The sequence below is a fragment of the Phaseolus vulgaris genome, chromosome 11 (genome assembly GCF_000499845.2).
Source record: "Phaseolus vulgaris cultivar G19833 chromosome 11, P. vulgaris v2.0, whole genome shotgun sequence".
NCBI classification, from domain to species: Eukaryota; Viridiplantae; Streptophyta; class Magnoliopsida; order Fabales; family Fabaceae; genus Phaseolus; species Phaseolus vulgaris.
Window position 1 is genome coordinate 52,972,883 of NC_023749.2, and position 24,531 is coordinate 52,997,413.

Consider the following 24,531-nt stretch of genomic DNA (forward strand, 5'->3'; position numbering starts at 1 on the left):
GGCTAAAGGGAAGGGAATGGTGAGTTTGACCTGTTCAAAGAAAGAAAGGAACCGTTTGGTTTGGTTGGTTTTGGGAAATGCTAAATAAAGCAAACAGAAACATGCAATGAACCAGAATTGAGGAATCATTGGCTAATTATTGGGAGCACAAGGTTGTGATCCCTTCATTTTTCTCTCCAAAGATTGAAGCAGTTAGAGAGAGAAAATCCCTTATAGGGATACTAGAACACCACATTTGAGACTTCTTTGTTGTTATTATTGCTCTTTCATTCTAAATTGAAAAATCCTCATCCTCATCAACCCCAGGAGGTATGGGGAAGATAGAAAAAAAAATGAAGGCAATGACACAACCTTTTCTATCACCCTTCAGCTCATCATCTTTGATGGCTATCCTCCTGGTCATCACCATTCTCTTCTCCTTCTCCTCTCCTTCATTAGCCCTTCCTCCCTCAGAATCCTTCCAACCAAGAGACAATTTCCTCATTGATTGTGGTGCAGATGTTCAATCCACCCTCCCTGATGGAAGACAATTCAAAACAGACCCTCAAGCAAGTTCTTTCTTGAATGCCAATGATGAGTTCAAAATCAATGCACAAGATAGCAAATTATCCTACCCTGTGTACAAGAGTGCAAGGATCTTCATCCAGGAAGCAAGATACTCCTTCCATCTGGTTCAGCCAGGTTTTCACTGGGTTCGGCTTCATTTCTACCCCATCAAGAACAACATCTTTGATCTCCAAAAGGCCACTTTCTCCATCTTCACAGATGCCTATGTGCTCCTCCACAGTTTCAATGTCAACAACACTGACAAGCCAATCCTCAAGGAGTACCTCATCAATGCAACTGAGCCTCAATTCACCCTTTCCTTCATTCCCCTGAAGAACTCTGCTGCATTCATCAATGCCATTGAGGTTGTTTCAGCTCCTGATGAACTCATCTCTGACACTGCCACTGATCTTTTCCCTGTTGGCGAGTTCTCAGGCATCACTGCCTATGGCTTGCAGCCTGTTTTCAGGGTCAACAATGGAGGCCCTCTCATCACCTCATCAAATGACACCCTTGGGAGGACTTGGGAATCTGATGAACCTTTTCTCACAAACAAGAATTTGGCCAAGAAGGCCTCGGTGGCAACCACTGCTGTTAAATTCCCTCAACACAACCCTGCAATCTCCCCTCTCACTGCTCCACAAACTGTGTATGCCTCTGTCACTGAGATGGCTGATGCTGGTGTTAATCAGCCAAATTTCAATGTCTCATGGAAATTTGATGTGGACAATTCTTTCTGCTACCTTGTTAGGCTGCACTTCTGTGACATTGTTAGCAAAGGGCTGAATCAACTCTACTTCAATGTGTATGTTAATGGGAAAACAGCAATCTCCAACTTTGATTTATCAGCAGTCACAGGTGCCTTGTCAACCCCCTATTTCAAAGACATTGTGGTGAATGCAACACTGATAGGGGAGGAGGGGCTATCAATTCAGGTTGGTCCAGCTACTGGTGTTGGTGGAAGTGCCAATGCCATTGTGAATGGTATAGAGGTGATGAAGATGAGCAACTCTGTGAATAGTTTGGATGGAGAATTTGGAGTTGATGGAAGAAGTATTAGTGGTTCAAACAGAGGAACAGTGGCAGCAGTTGGATTTGCCATGATGTTTGGAGCCTTTGTTGGGCTGGGAGCCATGGTGGTCAAGTGGCACAAGAGGCCTCAAGACTGGCAGAAGAGGAACAGCTTCTCTTCATGGCTGCTGCCTCTGCATGCTGGTGACACAAGCTTCATGAGCAGCAAGAACTCAATGGGAAAGAGCAACTTCTTCTCCTCATCAATGGGACTAGGCAGGTACTTCTCCTTGTCTGAACTTCAGGAGGCAACCAAGAACTTTGACTCAAAGAACATCATTGGTGTTGGTGGATTTGGCAATGTGTATTTGGGTGTGATAGATGAGGGGACTCAAGTGGCAGTCAAGAGAGGGAACCCTCAATCAGAGCAAGGCATCAATGAATTCCAGACTGAAATCCAAATGTTGTCCAAGCTCAGACACAGGCACTTGGTGTCCTTGATTGGATACTGTGATGAGAATGATGAGATGATCCTGGTTTATGAGTACATGCCTAGTGGACACTTCAGAGACCATCTTTATGGAAAGAACATGCCTCCTCTCTCATGGAAGCAAAGGCTAGAGATCTGCATTGGTTCAGCTCGTGGTCTTCACTACCTTCACACAGGCACAGCTCAAGGCATCATCCACCGTGATGTCAAGACCACCAACATCTTGCTTGATGAGAATTTGACTGCCAAGGTTTCTGATTTTGGACTTTCCAAGGATGCACCAATGGGGCAGGGTCATGTCAGTACTGCAGTGAAGGGTAGCTTTGGATATCTTGACCCTGAGTACTTCAGGAGGCAGCAACTCACAGAAAAATCTGATGTATACTCATTTGGGGTGGTTCTGCTTGAGGCACTCTGTGCAAGGCCAGCCATCAACCCTCAGTTGCCCCGTGAGCAAGTAAACTTGGCTGATTGGGCTATGCAGTGGAAGAGAAAGGGCTTGCTTGACAAGATCATAGACCCTCTCCTTATTGGATCCATCAATCCTGAATCCATGAAGAAGTTTGCTGAGGCTGCTGAGAAGTGTTTGGCTGATCATGGAGTGGATAGGCCTTCAATGGGAGATGTTTTGTGGAACTTGGAGTATGCTTTGCAGCTTCAAGAGGCCTTCACACAAGGAAAAGCTGAAGATGAGACAAAGTCATCTGCAGCTGCTCCTACTTCACCACATGTTCCACCAACACCTTCCACTCCTTCTGATGACCCTCCGGCTCCAGCGGCAGCTCTGGCGGCATCTCCGGCTGCTCCACCACCTGCCGCTGCAGTGGTGCCGCCACGTGCTGAAGTGAACAATGCTACACCAGAAATGAACTCTATTGATGACCATTCTGGAACTGCAATGTTTGCTCAGTTCAGCAATCTGAATGGCAGGTAAAAGACCAATTCAGTTTAGTGATGCCTAACATGAAAGTTTTTATAAAAAAAAACGGATTCAGTTTTTTCATAAATGGCACCCCCAACTGAACTGCCACAACTTTGATCATCTCTAGGAGATGTTATAACTTTGTGAAGGCTTGGACCAAAAAAATCCTGTGTAATGGTGTGATATTGGTGTTGTTTCTGGAGTAGGTTCTCTTGTACTTTTGTATTGTGTGTGGGGTATTGTTCTGCATGATAGTAAAAGAGTGTATCAAATATGCAATGTGATTAACTTATTGGCTTGTGAGAACACAGTACCATTAATGATGTATGGTATTACATAAATGAATTGTTGTATATTGTTATGTAACTTGTAGGGAGATAATTGTAGAAGCATGTTCAGAGAAACTGGCTACTTCAGGTAGTGAAGTTTTGACTTCAATTTTTATGTAATGGACCAATATTCTAGCAGAGTTTTCGAGTCCTTCTACAAAAATCTCCTATTTTTCTCATTTGGCCATATGAGATTTTCTACTGTGTGTTTGTTCTTTTTTAAATGTCTCTTTCATTCTATTTCTCATTTTTTTTAAATTCGAAACAACGCATTTTTTTAGTTATATTATTAATCTAATTGATGTGGAGAGAAAAAAAACAGTTATCTTAACTGAGATAGAAGATGTAATGACACATAAATATCAAACGAGAGCTTCAACTCTTGGTTTACACAGGTACTGATATAAACAGTGTCTTCTCTTAAACTTTTTGCTGTCAAAAAGTGAAACACGTAAATAAATAGGACAAAGACAACATAGCTGAATCTGGTGATAAAAGTAGAACAATCTCCTTTTCCTACCTTGTAATGATCCAAATGGAGATAAAGATATCTTCTGTCCACAGAATATTCTAATATTAAATTTAAATTCGACATCAAGTAAAAATAAAGAATATTTCATATGTATTTTAAAAGGTTTATCTTAATTAAAATGGATTAGTACATAAGTAAATTTGCACGATTATGTTCTTTACTTAGTTGATCCACTAGCATAAGACAACCATTATTGTGTAAATTTATTGTTATTGTCAAAATGACAATTATTTTATCTAGTCTCGCTTCTAAATTAAATAGTAGAACCAACAATTATTCCATAAATCTTCATAAGGTCCATACTTCTTTTTTATTACATTCCTATTATTAAAAAAATCAATAAATAAAAATTAATTTTAAATATTAAAATAATTAATTACTATTTAATTAAATTATAAATTATTTTATAAATTAAAAAAATTATCGATATTTAAAGTAATTTTGATTACTTTGAAAGTGAAGAAAACATTTTGGTCAAGCATTACACTTTCATGCTGTTTCAAACTTTCAATGCATTCCGCAATAAAAAAATGAAACACCATTCGATTGTTTGTAGTGAACCACCATCATATTAGTCACATCCTCACGTTAACATAATGTACTCTTCTTCACACTATATTATGTAATTGCTAACTTTTGTTCAACATTTTGATATGTTCATTTGTTCAACATCTAAAGTTTGATATCTTCCTTGGACATTCTTCTTAAATGTTTGATATATCATCTATGAACTTGAATATTCTTCTTAAAAGACATGTTCAACATCTAGATGTACACGTTTGATGTCACCTAAAATTTGGATACTCTTCTTAAATGACGTGATATCAAACACCAACACTCAATCTAACACTTGTAAGATACATATCCATGAAATGTCTAATTCAAAAAATATTTGTTAAAATTTTAACAATTCCAACACAATTTTAACACAATTTTAAAATGAAAAATACATTAATTTTCTAAAAACTCAAACTTATTATATAAATTTTTAATATGATTATAAAAATCATTTTTGAAACAATCATAAAAAGATATTTTTCTGCTAAAAAAATCTAAAACATTTTATATACATAAATTTTTATTGTCAATTTATATAATTTATAATTATATAATATATAGATTTATATATTATATCTTACATTTTATTTATATTTTAGAAATTATATGTATTTTGTGTCCGTGTCATGTGCTACATAATTTCCAACTGTGTTCTGTGTATGAGAGAATTGTAATGAATCTTATGCACATGGTATCATTAAGCCATTATAGATGGCCATGCCTTGAACAAAAACTGTCAGATTCAGCAGATTCAAACAGATTCAGCAGATAAAAGATAAATCACATTTCAAATCTAGAATATAGTATACATGACAATAATTGAATAGGTAATCAGTTTGCAAAACTGTTGATCATCAGTAATGCCATGTGTGAGAAAGTTAATTCATGAGGTCAATGATCCTCTCTGTCAGGCGTCAGCGAGAATAATACATGCTGCAGCTACTGAGAAAGCACAAAGGAGAAGAACAGTATCTATGTCAAGCAAAAGACTATTAGCAACATTCCTAACAACTAATATGGCCAAAAGAATCGCCAAACCTCCCTATCAATACAAAATTAGGATGCAAGAATTCATGCTGATTTTAGTTCATGAACTGACTATGACAATCTTCTCTTTTTAAAGCTGTCTAAATCCCCATCAAGCATCACAAGATCGTCTTCGTCGTCGATTACTTCCAACTGCTTTTGATGCTTTGTGTCGGCATCGGCGGTGGTGGCGCTTGAAATGTCGGTTTCATCGGGAAGCTTTCGCTTCTTCAAGGTTGAAACTATAGTTATCTCATCATCCTTCTCAGATTCCACAGCTGTTACTGCTGCATCTGAGGTGCTTCCACCATTGCCAACAGATTTGTCTTTGTTTTCTGCTGCTGACACTGGTTGAATCCATCCTGAGAGAACCATCTCATCAGGTTCTTTCTCTTCATCAAACTCCTCTCTGAAAATTACCCAGAGAGAAAATAGTTTAAAACAAGCAGAAAAGAGATAAGGATTCCTGGAGATGGGAACAAAAACAATTCTAGCAGAACAAAAAACTAGAGTCGAGTAAAAACCTGTGTTTGATGTTAATATTGCAAACAAATTCCTGTTGCATATCCTCCACTGTAAGCATTGTTCCACCAGTTACTGGTGAAGGAAGCTCAGCTAGGACCTGAAAGAGATAGGAAATAGGCTCTGAAGCTTTGAAGCAATACTACAACACTACAAGAAAATCACTAAATAGAAATTAATTTTAGAGACCAAAAATAATTAGTCACTATATTAACTAAATTTGATATTATTTTAGAAAAAAAAATTATTGGTATCTAAAATAGTTTCTATTATTCATAAAATTTATAAATTAGTTTCTAAATTGGTATCTAATTAGCTGCTGAGATTTTAGCTACTAATTCACGATCATATATATTCCAAACAAAAGACAAGAAATATACCTTTTCAAGGTTGGACTCATAAATGGCAATCATGTCGTCCTCAACATCACCAGCTTCATAAAGGAGGTTTGAAGCACACATAATTAGAGGAATGTTCATCCCTAGTTTTGCCTTAACAATTTTTTCGACTAAGTCTTTCAACTTTGAACGGTTGGTGTTTATTTCAAGGGATAAAGGTGTCTGTTTAGCACATAAACGAATATATTGAGTGTGAGCATGTTTTTAACAATGACTTCAGGCAACAGATATAACAAAGGGAGATTTGCCAAACCTCGGAACAAACATAACAAGACTTGTTAGGTTCAAATGGCTCCACAGGCATAAGCAGCATGTTTCTTGATGGATGTTCCAGACAATATGTCATTCTGAGATGTCCAGAAAAGATTAGAAAAAACATTAAAAATAGTAAAGTTGAATTGTAAACTACAGTGTCTGTACCCTCTTTTAAGTCATGATTAAGGGCATTTTTTAAGCTTTTTTTTTAAGAAAAATGTTTTTTCAACTAAAAGCAATGGTTGACAAGTTGCACTTTTCTCAAACAAAAACAAAGTTAACTTTCTTTTAACCATTAAACAACAAACAAGCCCCAGGCAATCTTCTAAAATCATAATTTTATTCAGTGGCGATAAACTACACTGATTTAATATTTAACAAACAAAAATGATAATTATCAAGCATTCAAAGTGAAATTTGGGTGTAGCTCTACAATCTAGCCCCACCAACATGATTATCCTACAAATTACGTTTTGCCCGGTAAAAGAATTGTCAATAGCCAGTAGGTAGCATTTTCTTCCAAGGTATTTTTTGGTTAAAATAACATTTCACAATGTTTCCTGAAACCCAAACATTAAGGTAACAAAGCCACTTTCCCATCACTACAAATAATCCAAAAAAGAATACACAGGAATTGGAATCACATCATACCTACAACTTTCAATGTCATTTTGTAGCACTTTGATTGCTTCAATGACAATCAACCCAGCAATAACAGCATTTGTAGTCGCAACAGCATGCACAATATTACCAGCAATACCTTTAGCTTCAAAAAGGCTGTGCAGAGGGATGCCAAAGGAAGCAGCCCGTATGTTAGCAGCTGCAGTAACAAATTCAACAGCCAACTGATCATCTTTATCAAATCCTAGATTGCCAATCTCCTGCTCAAAGATGAATTTAAAAATAAAAACACAATGTTGTATCTAGATATGAAGATAATATTAAAATATGATAGATCTAAATAAGTATCGCAAAAGACCTTTTCCCTTTTTGTAAAAAATATTCGCAATGCTTCAAGAAATATTTTAGAATTTTCTCTGAGACTCCAAATATCCTGTGGATTCTTCATACCCAAAGATGTCATGGCAGATACTGATAATTCATCATTACAGGCACAATTTTTCTCCAAATTTCCATTTTGTTGAACCAGATCATCAGACAGAACATCCTTGCTGTATATAGGCTTTGGTCTATTACGATTTTTCCATGTCTCTTCATTAGACAAGGCCAATTCGATATTATACCCAAATACATGATCAAAAATTTTCCTTCCATATTGATCAATGTCTTCATCTTTCCTGCGTTCAAATACATCATCTACATTTTCTGAGGAACTAGCACCATCACTTGATCGAACATTCAAGTCATTATCCTGATTCTTATCCCCAAATAACTTGGCAAAAAGTAGGTCCTTTGCCCACACAACACAGTGAACAAACTGCCGTAAACAATGGGAGATAAAAGTTTAGAACTCATTAAACAGAAGTTTGAGGCAAATGTCAAAATTCATACTTATTTTGAAGCAAATTTTATCTATTTTCATAAAAAATGACAGCCTTAAATAATGTAAAAAGGTATTTATCTAGTAGCATCCTTCAAGATTCAACAATGCAACATAGATATCCCATTCATTGAAAATCCAAATAATCATGAACAACCAAAAATTTCTATGAACTACCACAGCTCCTATAGTTTCATTTTCTCTGTCCCAAGATACAAACTGTTAGATGCCTAGCAAAAGATATGACTAACCAAACACAATCAATGTATAACCAGTAATATCACATAAAAAAAATTTAAACAGTCATAGACTACATGTTCGGAGGCCTATAATTCAATATAACTTTTCCGGATAATCTCACTAGTGTTTTGTTTCTAACAAACACTGTCATTTACTACACACAAATGAAAATGACAATAAATCATACCTTTGATGGGGTACTAGTGATAGTACAGACAGGATATGTCTTGGGGGCTGGTTTAGGCTGACACTCATAGCACTCTGTTCTTCCCTTGACATGTACAGTTACCTACTTTCAATTTCAACTAAATCATAAATTTGATTGAGAAATAGCAACTTCATATATTGCAGTAATTAACAACAAATCGCATTAAATTGACATTATGAAGAAGTTGACAATAAAGACTGTAACACACATTTGCCATGAAAATCCATAGGCAGAAAATCCATGGGCAGATGGGGTAACAAAATTAGCAAAAGAAACATCAAGTATTAAATATCAAACCTCAAATGTCACATAATTATAAATTTTAAATTTAAGAATTGAAAACTTCAAATCAATTTAATCAGAGAACATGAACAAAACTGAAATAGAGGATGAACGTTTTAGTGGATAATCTGAGGACAGAATTTAAAATTTAGCTGATATCCACATGTTAAAGCATAAAAGCATGCCACATAAACACATTGCTTTCCCAATAAGAAATTTGCCTACCTAGGAACAGTGTTGCCAGTCACTAACAATAAACAATTTTCTTAACTAGATATATATGGACAGCCAGATAATCAATAATTCAAAAAAATATAGACACTTATATAAACATAACCATCAAAAACAAAAATTACCACTCAGAATCTACCAAAAATGATAAAAAAAGTCAAACCTAAATTGGATATCACTTACTCCGAACCAATAAATACAATTAAATTACCTGTCCAAGGAACCCAGTAGTTCCACTTTCAACCAAAGGAACATTAGCTGCCAGGCACAAGCGATTCACATGCCGGCGTGCATCTAGATTGTCAAGTCCATTTAGAACAACATTAAATTGCTTAAAGAAGTCCACATTGAATTCAGGATCTTTGACATTTGCATGGTATGGTGTAATATCTATGTGGGGCCTAAATTTTAACACAGCATCCCTAGCAACCTGGTTGAACACTTCGTCAGATGGATGCACAACTGAAACCTATACCATTAACAATAATAACCATAACGGTTCAAACTTACTTTAGCTTTAGATTGCCCAACATGAGATTGTCGAAATAAAAATTGTCTATTCAGGTTACTGACTTCTATAGTATCCATGTCAATCTGCACGTTAGAAATAAATTAAGAAAATTTGATAAAGTACATTCATAGCTTAAAACAATACAGTTAGATCAATAGAAAATTTAAAAAAATGACTAGTAGTAGTGAGCATGTGCACACACACAATATCAACTCCTCATACATAGAGCAAGAATCCATGAGGGGTTGACTGATTGCTGACAGTAAGACTGCCAAATCAATTGTAATGCTCAAGCCTTTATCCAGGAACTCAATTTAGTAGAAAGAGTGGCATTGTACAAAATCAGCATGAGACAATTGTAGGATAGATTTTTCAAGAAACAAGGATGGTGAAAAGTAACACACTTGAGCTATATTCAAGATAGTTTTCAACCCAGTATGCTTCCCTTCAAACAGCTCTGCAGCCTCCAAAACTATAAATCGAAGTTGTCCATGAAAAATAATTGTAAAACTAAAGTGACATGGCAAAATTTGGCTACACTTAATGATGCATTGATTACAACAAGTGAGAATCTAACTTGCAATAATAAATAATAAAGTCATCAATCTAGATAGCAGCAACACACAGTGACAAACTCTGAAAATGGTATAATAGGATAACAAGAAGTGGGAAGGCCGCTACTTTAAATATTATTATTATCTAATAATTATTATTTACTACGCTTTAATATTTTTAGTCCCTATAAAATTAGTAAGTTTTGTTTTTGGTTCTACAAAAAAATTTCTGTTTTTCATCCTTATAAATTTGAAATAGTTATTATTAGCCCTTGTAAAATGTATGAATCTTGATTTTAGTCCTTATGAAATAATTTTTCTCTAATTTTCATCCCTCTAAAATTTCAAATTACTATTTTTAATCCCTAATATTCATTTTAAGATAGAGAAATATCAATTATACCAATTAGCAGTTGACAAAGGATATACCAATTAGCAGTTGACATAGGATATACCAATTATTTAGTACAAAAAAATCAGTTGTATACCGACGCAAGACACATGCTGCAACCACAACACCCTAGCATCCACAACAGTGGCTGAAGTCACGATTGGGAATCAGAGAAATTCCTCAACATAATAGTGCTAAAGTACCACTATAGTGGCTATTTAGCAACACGAAGTAAGAACATATAATAAAGTCAAAAAATGAAGGATGATGAAGTTAATAGAAAAAGAACATAACGAAATACTAAAAATGGCTTTTTGGAGCCTATAGCATTGTTCTGCCATTATAACATCTGAAAAGCCATTACTGCGGCTGCAATGGCTGGTTATTGAAAATCACTTTGCTATTTGAATCCCATCGTAAACTACTATGATAATAGATATATACACATGTATAGATACAATTATAAACATATGAGAAGATCCTTGATGAAAACATGTATGGCACAAGGTCACAACACACTCATGATTCCATTCAGCAGATCCACAATTATCATTAACCTATCACCCTCAGCACTGAGTAGCTACACCATCTCTACCAAAAAACTCATTTTAATTAACATTCAATTCTCGAAGATCTTATTAGCCATAACTGTAATTACTAAAACTCAAGATTCCCAAATAAATACAAAGATCCACAACTACCCGACTAACTAACACCATAAATCCACTATCCTCAACATCAAATAGCAAAATAGCAATTCAAGTCAACAAAGGGTAAGCTCCAACACAGCAGTTCCAACAAGAAACACCCCATTCTCCACTGAATACAGTTCATACCCAAAAGCATAAAAACCTGCTCAAAACTCAAAAACTCTTCCTCCTTCAACAAAACATTGAAATTCGGAACGAGAACCTATCAGCCACCAACTACACGAAAGGAGAAAAAATCAAACTACCAATCAACCCTCCCGAAACCAAAACCTAACAAATCAATTTTCAGCACCATATTGCCCCACCCCAAGACCTCAATACAGTTATGGCAGCACAAACAACACTAACCCCTAGCGCTCATAGACACCTCCTTAATAAAACCAAGGCGCGAAACATTTGAAACACCCATCTCACGAAACGCACGAAGCTCGAAACTTTGACAAAACCCCAACAGCACAAAACCCTAAACAAAACACCCAAAAAACTCAAATCCCAAAAAATAACTCGAGAACCCTTTTCTAACTGAAAAACCCTTTTCTCAAAACAACCTCAAAAACCCAGATAGAGAAGAAAACTAACGATGTGAATGTCAGGAAAGCCGGAGAGAGCGAGAGTCTTGAGAAGCTCGCAGCCAATTCCACCAGCACCAACCATAAGCACTTTTGCATCCTGAAAAAAACCCAAAACGACTTAAGACTGTATACAATCGACGAGACACTCCCAGTGGAAACGACAGAGAGAAAGGATGTACCTTTACAACGGCGTAAGAAAAAGGAGGAGAAGCCATTGGAAAGTGAGACTGTGGAAGAAGAAGAAGTAGAAGAAAAAGAAGAAGAATCGTTGAAAAATCACATGAGAGAGAAGAAGAGAAAAAAATGCAACGAGGTTTTAAAAATTGAAAAGGGGAAAGTGGTGCAGGGAATCGAACCGTTGACGTGAGGGAAGTGGCAGAATCTAAAAGGGTCGTCAGGGAAAAAGCGCCAAACCCCAAGATGAAGCCAACTTCAGCAAACTAAAACATTATATATAAAACACACTCTATTGTGGAAACAAGAATACCATAACACCGACACAAGTGTGTTTTGTTTTTTGGTCAAGTTCAAACTTTTATTTTACCATTATTGTTAGCTTTTGAAAACTATATTCAAAATATGAAACTATATGCTTAATATATAATTCACATTTAAATATATTATTTTTCTTTAATTTATTTAATATTTTTTTAAATAAAATCATGATAGAATACTAACTTTTAAAACGAACTATATTTCGATTCCTCAACAAAATAAAACATAAAACAGTTGAAATTAATTTGTTATTAATTTTTTTCTTTTACACCTTATCTAATATCATTAATTCTTGTAGTTGTTTTAATAAGATGGTGAAATGAAAACAAGTTAGAAATAATTATATAATTTACAATTTGTTTAATTCTGTTAAATTTGTTTTTGTTGAATTTTATGTTAATCAAAATAAATATTTTTTTTCAATCAATTAATTTTATTGTAAACTTATTATGTTGGTCTATAGAAGTATTTGAATTCATGTTAATATGGAGATGAATAAAAATTAAAAATATTTTGTCACTCATATTTAAGTGGGCATTTACTTACGCAAACTTTAAGTGCAAATTACAATTGTATAATTTGTTTTTATGTGAAAATGAAAATCTTGGAATCTTCACTCAAAAGACAAGTTCCATTGATTATTCCTAAATAATATAAAACATCACAGAAACATAATCAATTCTTATTATAGCTTTTGACTAAACATATCAAGGTAATGTAAAAAAGAATCTACTTAATATTGTGATATTAGAAAAAATGTATAGAAATTGTTATTGTTCATATTACATGTGGTTCAACTTGTCTTTTGTAAGGGTTGAACTAAATATTTTGCTTGAGAGGTAACCATTACATTGAATAGTACATTATAAAAGTAGTGAGTTTCTTTATATTAATGAAAAATACAAGACAGAATAAAAAAAAATCATGTTATGCCATGTGATAAGTAAAAAAATTGTTCACTTGATTATTATTTTAGACCATTAACTTAAGTTGATAAATAAGATTTATAATATGCTCACATTTATCAATATGAATAAAATAAGATATAAACTTTAAAATTGGTTGCACAAGTTAATAGGCTATGATTTCACTATTGAGTATAAACCTGGAAAGGAGAATGTGGTTGTTGTTTCTCTTTCACGATCCTTTATGATGATAATATCTCAACCGAAACTACAACTACTTCCAAACTTAAGGGAAGTTATCGCACAAGATAATTAGTTAAGTGCAATAATGTTGTTTTGTATGCAGAACAAGCATCTCAATTCTCATTATGCAGTTTGTGATCAGTTGTTGTATTGGAAATGCATATTGATTTTACCTAAAGGACATGAATTGATGAGAAAAATCCTCCAGGAATTCCACAGTATATTCTTGGGTGGACATTCAGGATTCACAAGAACCTTGAAGAGAATTATAGTATAATTCTATTGACAATGTATGTATGTTGATGTAAAGGAGTATGTGCATTATTGTTTAATCTTTAACAAACAAAACATTATATAACTCTTCCATCCGGGTTACTACAACCCTTGCCGATTTCGAAGCAAATATGGAGGATGTGGCCATGGATTTTATCACCAACCTTCCCTTTTCCAATGGACGCACTATTATTATGGTGGTCATTTACAGGTTTTCAAAATATGCACACTTGGTTGGTTTAAAAGGTGACTTCAATAGTAAGCAAGTGGCTAAGTTGTTTGTGAAAACATAGTAAAGTTACATGGTTTTCCTAAAACCAGAATTTCTGATTGAGATAAGGTGTTCATGAGCCAATTTTGGCATCATTTGTTTAAGTCGAGTGGTACCGCTTTGAAATTAAGGATTGCATACCACTCGCAAATGGATGGTCAATAGGAGACATTGAAAAAATGCATTGAAATGTATCTACGATGCTTTACATATAAAAATTCTAAGGAATGGTCTAAACTGTTACCATGGGCATAATATTGGTACAACTCTTCCTTCCATTATAGTACCGACATAACACCCTTCAAAGTTGTTTATGGGAGAGACCCCCCACAAATAATTAAATATACCATTAGTAGCCAGGATCCCTAATGTTCAAAATCAACTCATATAGAGAGATGCAACAATCAACAAACTCAAAATAAAAAGACAACATCACATGAAGAAAGTGGTGGATAGAAGATGAAATCCACTACAATTAGAAATTGATGACATGATATTGGTTAAACTTCAACCCTTTAGACAACATTATGTATTGCTAAGAAAGAATCAAAAGTTTAGCCTTTGATATTTCAAATCCTTTCCTATAATTAAGAAGATTGGGAAAGTAGCTTATAAACTCCTTTTTTCCTTTTTGCAAAAAAATCATCACGTCTTTCACTGTACTCAATTGAAATTGTGTAAAAGTGATCATGTTAAGACATATGTCCCATTACCCATTACAAATTAAAACATAGGTTTTGTGATGCAACCATAAGTCATACTACAAAACAAAATCATTAGAAGGAATCAACAACCATTCAACAACACTTAATAAAGTGGGAAGACTTGGAAGACCACCAAGCAAAATGGGAGGACACTATAACTTCGAGGCAAGCTTTTTGCAGAATTCAACATTGAGGACAAGGTTTCTTTTAAAGAAGAGGATAATGTAACAAATAGGGGTGGCAAAACGGGGCGGGTCGCGCGGGCCGACCCGCAGCCCGCAACAAAAAACGCGGGAGGGTTCTCTTTTCTGACCCGCTAACCCATTTAAGCCCGTCCCGCATAACCCGTGGCCTGTGCGGGCTTACGACAGGGCAGGACGGGCTGGCCCGTCAACTCACTGCTGAATGTGAATCGTGATGTGCAAGTGTTGGTGCCATTTTTTTTCTCACAAATTCACAATCATTTTGAAACCCTACAAAAAACAAGCAGCATCCACGACCGCGAGCGACATCTGTCGTCGCTGCGATTCTTCCTCCACGAACACCACCGTATGTTTCCACCGTCCTCCACCGCCAACACCATCGTATGCGACCGCCTCCACCGCCAAGACCACCATCTCCCGATCCTTCCCTCCACCGCGAACACCACCATCTCTGCCACCATCGTCCTCCACCGCCAACACCACCATCTGTAACCGCCTCCACCGCCAACACCACCATCTGCGACTACGATTGCCACTTTTACTCATGAGATTTTTTTTTCCATTATCTTCTTCTCCAGATTTGTGGAGCAACAATTTTAAGGTTTTTTCATTTGTAAAAGTTATGCGGACCAACCCACAAGTCCGTGGGCTAACCTGATCCACATTTTGCGGACTTATGCGGGACGGGCCAATGTGGGACGAATCAACCCGCACCACTAGTAATAAACATAGTTATAATAAAAAAATTACAAAGAATAGTGGAAATATAGAATAAGAACACGTGGTAAGCAATGAAAAGGAAAAGGTGATCCAAAATAGCTAATTTATAGCTGACGAATTTTGAATGGTGCAAACATTAATATTTAAGGCACACAGAAGAAAGAGAGAGGGGGTGAAAGAAATTTGATGAAACCCATGCCTTTCTCTTCAATTTTTTTTTTCAAATATAGAGAAACAAATGTCACTTTAAAAAATCATTAAATAAAAATTAATTATAAAAACAAAAAATAATTAATTACTGTATTAATTAAATTAAATATTATTTTAAAATTTTAAAAAATATTATATTTAATTATTTTTATCTCTAAAATTAATTTATATTTAATAATTTTTTATAATATTTTTGAAAAGAAAACAATTAATATGTAAAAATCCAATATAAACCTATTAAATTAAGTAATAATATGTATAATCTGAAAAAAAAATCTAAATATTTTTTTAAATGTCAGGAAGTTAATTAGTATATATGACGAGAAAAAAATGCACAAGACCAAGATATAGAAAAACTAATTTTATGTGAAAAATTTTATTTATTTTTTATTTTATTGTAGAAGTGTTTACTTTGATACTTGAAAAAGTGTCTTTATTCTTTTCCACAGTGTCAGTATACAGAATAAACTTAGAGCCTCGTCAAATTCTTCACTCACTCTGTAAATTTCTCAATCCCATTTCCTCTCTTCAATCCCTCACACGTTTCATTCTCTTATTTTCAACCCTTTTCATCACAAAGCTGATTTTATTTATTTATTTATCATTTCATTTGCTACCCATAATCTGTTTTAGTTTTAATCTCACTTCAATTTTCAGTTTTTTCAACTGGGTGATGGAGCCCTCTGTTGATGTTGTGTCAAGTGCAAAACGCCCTCGACAAATGGGTATATTCATCATTTCCTTCTCAATCTTTCATTTTAATTTTAAATTTGACATTAATGTTCATCTGGGGTACACTATTTTGCATTTTCAGAATCATTTTCTTTTCCCCTCTTTAGTTAATGGTTGTCTCTTGTGGATTATGTGCATGTTACATGCGAAAAGTTTTGTCTTTTACATTTGATTCATAATATTCAATCTGTTTTCTTTAATTCTAGATTTAACGTGTTTGGTTTTGGGTGTGTGTTGCTTTATGTGTAGTTTGTAAGGACCAGTGAAGCCATTTGAGCTCTGCGATTGTGTAGATGATGTATTTTTAGCTCTGGGTGTTGTATTTTTAGCCCTTTTTAGATGGTGAAGTGTTGCATTTGCAACCCTTTCTGTCTGTTCCTGGTGATGCCAGAGAGTTATGTGTCAGTTGGTCATGGACATTCATTCATGGGTTGGCTTGGAAGTAGTGATGTTAGCTTGCAGAAACAATGTGATGATGTTTGAGTCAGTCTTTGTGAAACCTGAGGGTGTTGGTGTAGGTTGAGAAGTGAAGTTAAAAAAAAAAATGGCAACTCAGAATCCGTTCTGTTCTAAACTGGATGGGAACGGGGTGAGAATTGTGTGATATGAAATGGTGATTGGTTGGTGGACACCATTTGGCTTGGGCCATACAATTATCTAATGGTCCATATAGCTTTCCTGTTAAAAACATGTAAAATGGTAACTCCAATCCAAATATTTCATTTCATTTTTTGAATTTGCTTGGTTTGATTTGATTAGTTGTTGGCTGTGTTGAAACTGCACGGTTCTTGTCTGGTATTATGTTTCCCAAATCCCCATAATGCATGCACTTATTGGATTGTGTGGTTATGCAGAATATTCAATGTATAATAACACTTGAAGGAACATTTGTAGTTTGTTTCATTGAATATAGTTCCATTTTTTAAAACCAGGATTTTCTTCTGACCCGGGTGGAGACAAAAGACTGAAAGTTTCAAGTTATAGCCTGCCATACTCAACGCATGATAAGACTTCATATGTTGTTGATTACAGCAATCCATTTGCAATATCTGATGTTCTGGATAGTTTAGAGAGTGGAAAATTTGGAAGTGTCACAAAGGACATAGAGGACCTTATAGCCCAAAAAATGCAAATATTGGGCCCTTACTTTGTTAAATATCCCATTCTAGTGGATCAATGGGAGAAAGCGGTAATGAAACTTGATGAAGAAACTCCTAAGTTGGAAAATCAACTAGTTACTGTTTGGACGCATCAAAATGTCATAGATCTGGAGGGGGAACACACCAGAAAGGATCTCCCTGCAACACAAAATCATGTTGTGATTATTGATTCAGATGAGGAAGATGACAGAGATGAAAAATCTATGGTCCCATTTCATGAAGTTGTGTTGCCTAAACTAGTTGCACCGTCTCCTGCATTGAAGATACTTGTAAGTTTTTGCTCTTTCCTTGTTTTGGTAATTATGTAAATACATGAGCATTGAAATTATGAATGCTAATGTGCATGAGCTTTTATTTGGAATGATTTGACATAATTGTAGCTTCTATTGGAACATTGATTCTTGTAAAATTATCATCAACTCTTGAATTAGTTTCTTGAATTTTGGTTCCTTAAAAAATATATTGCCTTAAGTCACTTGTACATTTTACATATGCATCATCCTTATATGATCCATTCTATATGTTTTAACTTTTGGGCATGTTGAGTTGGCCTGTCATTTTGCTTTTTGGCATTTTATGTTGTGTTTCTATTAGCTGTTGCTAAAGTCTAACATGATTGCTTATGTTGGCTTTTTACCGTTTTTTATGGTTAAAAACATTTCCATATTTGATCAAGAGACCATTTTAATAGTTACAATAGTAATGAGTAATTAAAAATAATAATATTAATAATAACATAATTATGAATAATAAAGAAAACAGTGTTTCTTTTCCACTCATTTCATTCCAACCAAGCAACCCCCTTTTCTACTCATTTCTTCTTTTCTTTTCTCTTTCATTTCCTCTATTCCTTTCCTCTCTACCAAACTGAAGATCAGTTTTGTAATCATTGGATGTGTTGCTAAACTTGAATATTCTTATGTAATATGAAATTTCCTTTACGTTTGTATTTTAATGTATTCTTGGTAGTAGGGAAAAAGGTTGAAAATGAAAAAAATGAAAATATTGGATGTATATAGATTTATAATGTTTCTAAATTGTGTGTCTTTTATATTTTGTTTCTTTACTCTTGCTATGCATGCACTAGTGTTGAAAGATGAATAGGGTGTATTGATATTTGAGCTTTTCCATTTATTTCTCAGAGCATATTGTGTAAATTGTTTTAAGTTGAATCACCACATTTTCTTTTAATTACCTTCCTTTGTAAGATTTTTTGTAGTTGGATTTAGATGTGTATTTTTAAAAGATGATTCTCACTAAGTGGGATAAGGTTTGGTTGTTTGTTTGTTTACATGAGAAGTTGCTGGGTATTTCTTCTTTTCTTGTTCTTCATTTTAATGCAAGTTGTTTCACTGACATACCTTACTAATCTACCTGTAACAATGGATTTTAGGGGTATCAACCTCCCATTCCTTACGCGGGAGAAAGAGATCTAAAAATTGAGACAAGTATGGAGGATAAACCTAACAACACTCAGAACAATAAAGGTGTTTATGTTGGTGTACTGGAAGAGGAAGAAGATGACATTGATATTGAAGATGATGGTCTAGAAGATATTTGGAAGGAGATGTCAATGGCTATAGAATGTTCCAAAGTATCATACTTAAATTTGTTATATTTTTCAATAATAATAGTTGTCTCTGCCAATTAGTTTTTCATTTATTCATTTGGATGATCTTTTCATGTAATTTAATTTGTAATGCTTTGGTTATATAATGTTAGTTTTGAGGGTTGAGAAGGCATCACATTTTTCTTATAGCATAGTTACATGGTTGGGTGGGTTTGTTACTTGTTAACTACATTATTTATTGATTTATGTAGACAATTGTAGTATGTTTTTTACATGTAGGTTATTATTATTATTATTTTCTGATGTACACTGAAAATATTCTTAACATTTCTGTCATCTGATCTTAGATAAGTTGTTTGTGTATTGCATATTCTATATCTACAGTACTTCACTAAAGGCATATTGAATGTAATATTATGTTTAGTGCGTTAAGGCATATGATTGTCCTTATTAGCCTTGATTATTTTGCTCTCTCACTTAACCTTTCTATGTTATACTTGTTTGCATTGCATGTAACATGTAGATATCGCATGCTTTTCTTTTGTGCCCCGGAGAATTTACTTGCACACAAGTCATAGTAATTAAGCTTTATGTACATTATTTCTTACTTTAAATTTTACCCATAAATGGCATTTTTAAGAGGTCCTTTGGCATTGATCTGGTTTAAATGTATCTCCACTAGGATGTTTCGGTTGATCCTCACCCAGATGAAGAAGCAGAAGAAGAAGATGATGAAGATGATGATGATTGTGATCATTCTTTTTTCTTAAAAGATGACCTTGGCTATGTTTGTCGTGTTTGTGGGGTTATTGAACGAGGAATTGAAACCATATTTGAGTTTCAGTACAAGGTTAAACTCTAGTTCCTGCATTCATGCTTTTTTGTTTATAAATCATGATTAAAAAATTATTAAATGTGTGAAAATTGTGTTTTTAAGTATGGGGCTTGAAATTAGATGTACAGGTTGAAAGTCTGGGCAGAGCAGGACCTAACAATATGACAAGTGAATTGTTAAATTTCTCTATAAATCTTGTGTTAAGGAAATTCTTGTGATAATTTACTGTTTCCCACACCTGCTGGAAAATGTTTATTTTGTTTAATCCATCTGAGTTCTCTTTAAGGACTTATCAACCCCTTTATTAAACCAAGACAATACAATAGCAGGTAGATCATTATTCAAATCATGTGGTATTGGTTGCTTTATAGAAACGACTTTTAATTATCATATTAATTTTATTGAAGGTTAAACGAAGCACAAGAACTTATGCGTCTGATTCATGGAATACCAAGAAAACAGATGTATTTGGAATTAATGTTGTTAAAGATGACCTCATAGTTACTGAAATCCCAGCGCACCCTAGACACATGAAACAGATGAAACCCCATCAAATTGAAGGATTCAATTTTCTTGGTAGAAATCTTGCAGGTGACCATCCTGGTGGCTGCATCTTAGCCCATGCTCCAGGATCTGGGAAAACATTCATGATAATCAGTTTCATGCAAAGTTTTCTAGGCAAGTATCCGAATGCAAGACCCTTAGTGGTGCTTCCCAAGGGAATATTGTCAACATGGAAAAAGGAGTTTCAAATATGGCAGGTGGAGGACATACCTCTGTATGACTTCTACACAGTGAAGGCAGACAGCAGAAGTCAACAACTGGAAGTGCTGAAGCAATGGATGGAGCAGAAGAGTATTCTTTTCCTAGGATACAAACAGTTCTCCTCTATTGTCTGTGATAATGGGACCAATAGTACATCATTATCTTGCCAAGATATTTTGCTCAAGGTTCCTTCAATTCTTATTTTAGACGAGGGACACAATCCTAGGAATGAAAACACAGATATGGTGCAGTCCCTTGCAAAAGTTCAAACGCCTAGAAAAGTTGTACTGTCAGGAACCCTTTATCAAAATCATGTCCGGGAGGTGTTTAACATTTTAAATCTTGTTCGGCCAAAATTTTTGAAGATGGAAACATCAAAGCCTATTGTGAGGCGCATTGAAAGTAGAGTTCATATACCAGGAATGAGAACCTTCTATGATTTAGTTGAAAACACTTTGCAGAAGGACCCTGATTTTAAAAGGAAAATAGCTGTTATACAAGATTTACGTGAGATGACGAGCCAGGTACTTCACTATTATAAAGGAGATTTTCTTGATGAGCTTCCTGGTCTTGTTGATTTTACCGTGGTGCTCACTCTTAGCCCTAGACAGAAGCCTGAAGTAGGGAAAATAAAAAAACTATCTAGCAGAAAGTTCAGGATATCTTCTATAGGAAGTGCTGTCTATTTGCATCCTAAACTGAAACCACTAGCAGAAAAGTGTGGTGAAAATTCTATATCTGATCATGTAATGGATGATTTGGTAGATAAACTGGATATTAGAGATGGTGTGAAGTCAAAATTTTATTACAACTTGCTAAATCTGTGTGAATCAGCAGGGGAGAAGCTTCTAGTTTTCAGTCAGTATCTGTTACCTTTGAAATATTTAGAAAGGTTGACTATGAAGTGGAAAGGCTGGAGTCTTGGAAGAGAAATTTTTGTAATCTCAGGAGAATCAAGCTCTGAGCACCGAGAATGGTCCATGGAAAAATTTAACAATTCTCGTGAAGCCAAAGTCTTCTTTGGCTCAATCAAGGCATGTGGAGAGGGTATATCACTGGTTGGTGCCTCTCGCATAATTATCTTGGACGTTCATCTCAATCCATCGGTTACGCGTCAAGCTATAGGTCGTGCATTCAGACCCGGCCAGACGAAGAAGGTTTTTGTGTATCGTTTAGTATCCGCTGATTCTCCGGAAGAGGAAGACCACCATGTTTGTTTCAAGAAAGAATTAATTTCAAAAATGTGGTTTGAATGGAATGAGTATTGCGGTGATCGAGCTTTTGAAGTTGAGGCAGTTGAGGTGAAAGAGTGTGGTGATGAATTTCTTGAAAGTCCACTGTTAGGGGAGGATGTAAAAGCTTTATATAAAAGGTTAATGACCATTCTTTCCCTTTTTTCATATCATATGCCTGTCTTTTTACGTTTGTATCATAACTCATCTGAAAGTTTTCCTGCTTTAATCAGGATCTACAGACAAGAAAGAAATATTTTGGATAAAATAATTTTATAGAAGCCTATCTTTTTACAATAAATATTGGTCATTGATCATGTTAGAATATCTGATCTGGCTTTCAATATTTAGAACAATCTGGAGAACTTAATTTTACATGTTGTTCTGTGTTGTGTGTTTAAAATTTGTTTTGTATTTCCATCTGGTTTCTTCACTTGTTGCTCTGAGAAATTTGTGATTCTGGTTTAGTTTTAGTAGTATTCATGCAGTTTTGGTGTGTGTGCAGGTGGTCAAGTGAATCAGAGCCTGGTTATCAGTATAAACAGAACAAGAGAATTTGACCTGTGCAAGCTAGGAATCCTCTCCTTTTTTATGTCCTATACCTAATTTCATATGTATCATGTTTAATGGTTTACTCTATAGCCATTAATTTTTTAGTTACACTATGTATTATATACTATACTGCTCTTATATATGACATGTTCACCCAAGATGCTTGTGCTTTGCAAAGTCTGTGAAATAGCACAATGAATGGTCGTATAGATTAAACACATGAATAAGCTAAGAGATGAGTTAATCTCTTAAGCATTCTTGCTTATATTTTCATTGTCCACTGTCATCCTTGCCTCTTTTCCACCATTGATTAGCTCAACCCATAGGATGCAGCCCTTTCCCTCTCTTGGTTCCTATTTTTTTTCACCTTCCTTTACCTTAATTTCTTCAGAACTTGTCAACTCTTTCACTGGGGCTTCCACAATTACTTGAAAAAGCTTAATGGCAAAAATGATCTCTCTTGGTTTGCATGTGTTTGAGATGTGGTCTCTTACCAAAGTTTCCTCAATCACATGGAAGAAGTTGAATTTTCAGTTTTTTCTTTATCGTTACAACATGTGGAATCCGCAAATGATATCCATCGTGTTTGTCATTCTATCCATAAATTGAGATTTCTTAAACAAACAAATCATGACATTAGTTCTTTACTGATGAAGCTCAATTAGCTGCTAAGGAGGTTAATATGTTTTCAGAAGTTGATTCATTGGAAGAGATTGAGAAGAGGTTGAGTAAATTCTATATGGTTATGATCCTTATATTATGAATCCAAATTTTGATCATGTTTACAAGATCAAATCTTGACCAATCAAAGAGTTTTATCAATGGAAAATCTAAGTGTCAAGGTTTCTTATTAGTCAATTCAGTTTGTTATTTACCATTGATAACATGTCAGCAACGCCAAGGAAAACATTATGAGTTGAAGTTAAAGGATTTAAAGGTCAGGAACTATCTTTTCCAAGCTATTGAGAAGTCTATTATGAAAGTCATCACTCAGAAAGACTTCCAAGAATGCTCAACTTCAGAGACTTTGAAGAACCTTTGAGCTATTAGAGATGAAGGTAGGAGAGACGATCACCTACTATGTTGCATGAGTCATGGTGGTGGCATTGACTTGAGAAATTATGGAAATGACATGGTAGATGCTAAGATCGTTGAGAAGATAATACAAACATTCTTTGAGAATTTTGACTACATTCTGTGCTTTATCGAAGAAGAAATTGACAAGCTTACAATTGATGTACTTCAAAGTTTTTTTTGCATGTTCATCAACAAAAATCATTATGAAGTGGTGATCACATTCTTAACAAACTTAATTAGATTAAATACATATTTAGTGGTGATCACATATTAGTTTTAGTCTAATTTCTTCATATTTTTTTTTAATAATACATTTTTTTTTATGATAATAAATAATTGTTGTTACTTAAAATGTTAATATATCAAGTTGTGAAATACTGAAAACTTTAAAAAAAAAAAAAGGTGTTATAATGTTTTGTGACTACAATTCTACCATCAAACTTTATGAAAAAGTTGTCTTTCATAAGTAAAGTAAGTATATTAAAATACAATTCTATTTCTTACATAAACTCAATTGAATATATTTTTTATTTTAATAATTATGATAAAAATATTGTTTATTTTTTGTTATCATAATAAAACAAACACACATACCATATATTTTCAACTAGTTTGATATTATATTTTCAAAAAAATACTTTGATATCTAAAAAGTAAAAATATTTATTTGACAACTCATTATACTAATATATATTAGTATTTAAATTAAAATAAAATAATATAATTAAAATATTAATTTATTAAATTGTGAGGTAAGTGTAATTATTGTTTAGAGTGTTAAAATATTAGTGCTCT

The 24,531-nt window shown here is 34.3% G+C and overlaps 3 protein-coding genes across 5 annotated transcripts; 2 read left to right on the forward strand and 1 right to left on the reverse strand.

The window, feature by feature from the left end:
- Window positions 1-3,335, forward strand: LOC137830626 (probable receptor-like protein kinase At4g39110). The gene has a single exon (XM_068638082.1). The coding sequence runs from the start codon at window positions 312-314 to the stop codon at window positions 2,979-2,981; it is 2,670 nt and encodes an 889-aa protein (XP_068494183.1). The 5' UTR covers window positions 1-311; the 3' UTR covers window positions 2,982-3,335.
- A 1,813-nt stretch (window positions 3,336-5,148) lies between these two features.
- LOC137826541 (SUMO-activating enzyme subunit 2) lies at window positions 5,149-12,357 on the reverse strand. Of its 2 annotated transcripts, XM_068632540.1 has the most exons (12): window positions 12,146-12,357; window positions 11,969-12,016; window positions 11,797-11,886; window positions 9,562-9,645; window positions 9,263-9,481; window positions 8,518-8,619; window positions 7,569-8,027; window positions 7,241-7,470; window positions 6,588-6,681; window positions 6,317-6,496; window positions 5,939-6,036; window positions 5,149-5,823 (listed from the first exon to the last, which is right to left on the reverse strand). In XM_068632540.1, the coding sequence occupies exons 2-12, from the start codon at window positions 12,002-12,004 to the stop codon at window positions 5,487-5,489; spliced, it is 1,929 nt and encodes a 642-aa protein (XP_068488641.1). In that variant the 5' UTR covers window positions 12,005-12,016; window positions 12,146-12,357; the 3' UTR covers window positions 5,149-5,486. The 2 variants fall into 2 exon arrangements, with proteins under 2 accessions (XP_068488641.1, XP_068488650.1); XM_068632549.1 differs by lacking the exon at window positions 12,146-12,357 and having other exon boundaries at window positions 11,969-12,128.
- A 3,867-nt stretch (window positions 12,358-16,224) lies between these two features.
- On the forward strand, window positions 16,225-22,817 carry LOC137826527 (protein CHROMATIN REMODELING 35-like). 2 transcript variants are annotated; one of them, XM_068632521.1, is made up of 7 exons: window positions 16,225-16,313; window positions 16,471-16,538; window positions 17,478-17,974; window positions 19,099-19,299; window positions 19,958-20,125; window positions 20,518-22,247; window positions 22,613-22,817. In XM_068632521.1, the coding sequence occupies exons 2-7, from the start codon at window positions 16,487-16,489 to the stop codon at window positions 22,665-22,667; spliced, it is 2,703 nt and encodes a 900-aa protein (XP_068488622.1). In that variant the 5' UTR covers window positions 16,225-16,313; window positions 16,471-16,486; the 3' UTR covers window positions 22,668-22,817. The 2 variants fall into 2 exon arrangements, with proteins under 2 accessions (XP_068488622.1, XP_068488631.1); XM_068632530.1 differs by having other exon boundaries at window positions 16,311-16,538.
- Window positions 22,818-24,531: the final 1,714 nt, after the last annotated feature.

Excerpts from the sequence above, each read along its gene's own strand:
- LOC137826527 (XM_068632521.1), top strand. The coding sequence starts at position 16,487 with ATGGAGCCCTCTGTTGATGTTGTGTCAAGTGCAAAACGCCCTCGACAA. Across the intron at positions 16,539-17,477 it reads AAAACGCCCTCGACAAATGG|GATTTTCTTCTGACCCGGGT; the intron begins GTATATTCATCA and ends TTTTAAAACCAG. Across the intron at positions 20,126-20,517 it reads TATTTGAGTTTCAGTACAAG|GTTAAACGAAGCACAAGAAC; the intron begins GTTAAACTCTAG and ends ATTTTATTGAAG.
- LOC137830626 (XM_068638082.1), top strand. The coding sequence starts at position 312 with ATGGGGAAGATAGAAAAAAAAATGAAGGCAATGACACAACCTTTTCTA.
- LOC137826541 (XM_068632540.1), bottom strand. The coding sequence starts at position 12,004 with ATGGCTTCTCCTCCTTTTTCTTACGCCGTTGTAAAG. Across the intron at positions 11,887-11,968 it reads TTTCTTACGCCGTTGTAAAG|GATGCAAAAGTGCTTATGGT; the intron begins GTACATCCTTTC and ends GGTTTTTTTCAG. Across the intron at positions 8,028-8,517 it reads TCACTAGTACCCCATCAAAG|TTTGTTCACTGTGTTGTGTG; the intron begins GTATGATTTATT and ends TGTTTACGGCAG.